The 3,878-nt window shown below is 38.5% G+C and overlaps 1 protein-coding gene across 2 annotated transcripts in view; it reads left to right on the top strand.

The window, feature by feature from the left end:
* The window catches only part of LOC109469755 (extracellular signal-regulated kinase 2-like), a 12,936-nt gene that overhangs the window by 3,716 nt on the left and 5,342 nt on the right, over positions 1-3,878 (top strand). For both annotated transcript variants that reach the window (XM_019768351.1, XM_019768350.1), the window contains exons 2-7: positions 1,413-1,511; positions 1,715-1,835; positions 2,181-2,311; positions 2,817-2,980; positions 3,447-3,586; positions 3,816-3,873. In XM_019768351.1, the coding sequence (XP_019623910.1) occupies positions 1,413-1,511; positions 1,715-1,835; positions 2,181-2,311; positions 2,817-2,980; positions 3,447-3,586; positions 3,816-3,873 (713 nt within the window). The remainder of the gene's footprint in view (positions 1-1,412; positions 1,512-1,714; positions 1,836-2,180; positions 2,312-2,816; positions 2,981-3,446; positions 3,587-3,815; positions 3,874-3,878) is intronic.

Raw genomic sequence — 3,878 nt, 5'->3', positions numbered from 1 at the left:
CGGCCTGTTTTGCGGACCGATTCCTGAATTCAATATGGCGTCGAACGCCGATGATTTGTGAGTGCGTTAGGAAGCCGGCGACACCAAAAAACCGGGGCCGGCCCGTTGCATGAGGCCCGGCACGGCAAAGGTTGGTTTTGGCCTATGGTGCTTTCCACGACTCTGTCACCGGCATTATCATGCAAAAAGGTGTACCAGAGTCGTCCACGGCTAAGTATCATCATGATTGACTAAATGTCCTATTCCTTCATGATTTTAGCACAATCAATCCAGCATTCTAGTTTTGATACAGGTTTTGAGGTTTAAAAAAAACTCAAAACCTGTACGAAAACTGTTAGAAAATTTGAGACACTGTTCTTGCAAACTGTATTGGTACACAGACCAGTAATTATAAGCAATAGGTCAAATTTAATCCTCAAAGTCAAATTCCCTTCTCCTGAGATGCAGCACTGTAACTTACACGTAGTAAGCCTTTGGTCTTTCCAAATCTAATGTTCTCGCAATCCGGTATCTAATATACATGTCTGATTAAATCTCCTGCAACTTTGATAAAATTTGATACGCATCCAATTTGTATACTAGTAAGTCCTTACCACATTGAGAAGTAGATGAATTACGTATACTTATAGTACTGGTAATGTTATCATCTATGGTAACAATGGCATCATATGTACCATTTTTGTGAGTAGAGTACTCTACCAATACCATTATTCAATCACGTTAATAATGCCATACATGGTTTTTTTGTTTTTGTTTTGCATTACTTATTACGTAGTCCATAATTGGGTTGTTGAGCAGATCTGGCAAAATATGACACTGGGAGTGGGAGAAACAGGCTAATAAAATGATATAGGACAAATGTAGGTTCACATCCCTGTTTTCGTACCACATTTCTTGCTTTATCCCAGTAAATGTGTACCACATGTAGTAAATTATCATCATAGATATATTACTAGTATTTGCACTTAATATTATTAGACTCCATATGCATGCAGGGATCTTTCAAGATGGATTAGTTGCTAGGCAACCTCTCTCCCCACCCCAAATATGGTCATCCAGATGTAATGAAGTTACCAGTACTAACCTTTATCATGTTTATGGAAAGATTCAATTTTTCTCACTTATGTCACAGAACACTTCTCTGGATTAATGGCTGCACGTGTTGTCAAATCTAACTGCCAGTACATACATTTTGTGAATAATATATGCAAGTTCTTCTGAAATAATTGGCTTTCTGTCTGACTTGGAGGGCTTTTTTTGATAGAGGTCTTATTTCAACATTATCAATACATAAAGATGATGCATATTATGATTCATTATTACTCACCTTTACCACCAGGTGTCATACAATGAATAGACATACCGTCCTGAGCATCATATTAATTGCCATCTTTTTCTTCATTTTTCTCTAGGCATATGGCATTGTGTGGAAAGCTATTGACAGAAAGACAGGAGAGGTGGTGGCACTGAAGAAAATATTTGATGCTTTTAGGAACAGAACTGATGCACAGGTGTGTATTTAACAATATTGAATTACAATTATACCTGTACTAATAGCTAGAATTCCAGTTGAAGATTTAATCAAATCTGTTTTGAATCAAGTATGTTCTTGTTAATGTTTATAGCATACATGATTAGTTATATTCTCTAACATGCATGTTACATGTATGTTATATTATGAATCTACATGAAATATATACTGTGTATCCTGCAGCGAACGTTCCGAGAGATAGCGTTTCTTCAGGAGTTTGGAGACCACCCCAACATCATCAAACTTCACAATGTCATCAAAGCAGAGAACGACAAGGATATCTACCTAGTATTTGAGTTCATGGGTATGTTTATCTAATATATTAGTACTGTCTTTCTTGTCTATATGATAAGTGTGCAGACATCAACATTTGGAGTCAGGTTTAGATGACAGTAATACCAATATTTTATGAGTAGTTTGTAACTTACGTGTAAATATTCTAGAATGGAGACTAGAGCTGACCTTTCAATGACTGTCTTCTTCAGGGCAATTATAATTCATATTATAGATGCAGCACACAATGAACCAGTCATAACTGGCCTGATAAAGATGACAGACGGTCATTGAAGCATTAGCTCTTGTTAAACAAGTGGTTGTGAATAAAGAACTATTTGTAGTCTTACTTGTCTGCCATTCCTTGTATGTACAGACACAGACCTGCACAATGTGATTAAGAAAGGCAGCATCCTGAAGGACATCCACAAGCGTTACATCATGTACCAGCTGCTGAAGGCCATGAAGTACATGCACTCAGGGAACGTCATACACAGAGACCAGAAGGTAAGCATAGAGGTAGAAATTTGATCCACAGAGTGGGGTTAGGGGGTCCCTGTCAAAAACCCTGGATTAAGCTAATGTTATGGTAAATGCACAGTGAGTCATCAGTTGTTAAAGTCACTAAAAAAGGCAGCAGTCCTTGCTGTTTTGTATGTATATTTGTTTGTTTATTGAGATCTTTATTAGTATGGTAAATTCCATTATGATACTATTCTTTCTGGAGTCCAGCAACATAAAATTTTGCCAGTGACCTGTGTTACCATTTTTCCACCACATTACATCATGTCCACCACCCAGGTCCAACCTGCAAAAATGCATTTCCAATCTCCAATACGTCCCCAGTAAATGCACTCCTGTGTACATTGTACATCTATATAAAATTGTACCTGTCATTGTTTACAAAGCTTTACTTTCTGGACTCTACAGTCCATGACTGACTGAAGTTTTCTCATACAGGTAACTCTATTTTGTTACTTGAACCATTTTTTTTTTTTGCTTTGCTTTGCAGCCTTCAAATATTCTTCTAGACAGTGACTGTTTCGTGAAGATAGCAGATTTTGGACTGGCCAGGTCAATAACCCAGCTAGAAGAAGACACTACAGACCCCGCCCTGACAGAGTACGTGGCCACACGGTGGTACAGGGCACCTGAGATCCTGCTGGCCTGCCAGAGGTAGGGTTCTGTTGTAGCTCTCATATAGCTGAACACATTAAGGATTAATATGTGATACTAAGAATGAATTGCATCACTCACCATTTACATTGTGTGTTTGAATGAATTTGTGTTGAAAGTTTTTGAATGCAGTTGAGTGGCAGGAAGGGGGGATTTGGCACTACAGGTCGACCTTAAGGTCAATTTAGCAGCCGTAATGGTCTCTAAGCAGGGTGGTGCATCTGCCCACACAGTGACCAGGGATATTCCCATGTAGACTACTAAGTAAAGCTGTAATCCTGCTAGGCCTGTTGAAAGTATGCCAGACTCTCTCTTTGGTTGTGCCATTAAATTCACAAGAACCTAGAGTGCTGACTTCTAAGTTAAGAAGCCCTGTTTGATCACATTTTAAGAAATCCATTGATGATGCACCAGAAGATATCATCGTTGAATATTTCTCATTCTTAAATGTCTGTCTTCTCTTCAGATATACCAAAGGTGTAGACATGTGGAGTGTGGGCTGTATCCTGGGGGAACTCCTGATAGGAAAACCCCTGTTCCCTGGCTCCTCCACCATCAATCAAATTGAGAAAATCATGGCTTCAATAGAACCACCAAACAGACAAGGTTAGGTTTAGTGTTCTCAATTCTGTTCTTGCATGAATACATCTTGTTGAACATTAAATGGACTAGTTTTTTTGTGTTGAATGTTGTGGATATGGAGTGAAATTTTGTATTACTCTAATGCGGGCCCATGAAGTTTGAAACTTTTGTTTAGAAATCAAGTGAAGCTTGTTATTTCTTCTGTGAAAATCTCTTGATTTCTAGTATTCAGGTTCTCTTCCTCTGATTTCAGATGTAAGCAGTATACAGTCTGCATATGGGGCTTCTATCCTGGAGAAGGCAGCAGTAAGGTAAG

Source organism: Branchiostoma belcheri, unplaced genomic scaffold, assembly GCF_001625305.1.
Source record: "Branchiostoma belcheri isolate BF01 breed outbred unplaced genomic scaffold, Haploidv18h27 scaffold21, whole genome shotgun sequence".
NCBI classification, from domain to species: domain Eukaryota; kingdom Metazoa; phylum Chordata; class Leptocardii; order Amphioxiformes; family Branchiostomatidae; genus Branchiostoma; species Branchiostoma belcheri.
The sequence above is the reverse complement of the archived record's forward strand: the minus strand, read 5'-3'. Positions and strand labels throughout refer to the sequence as shown.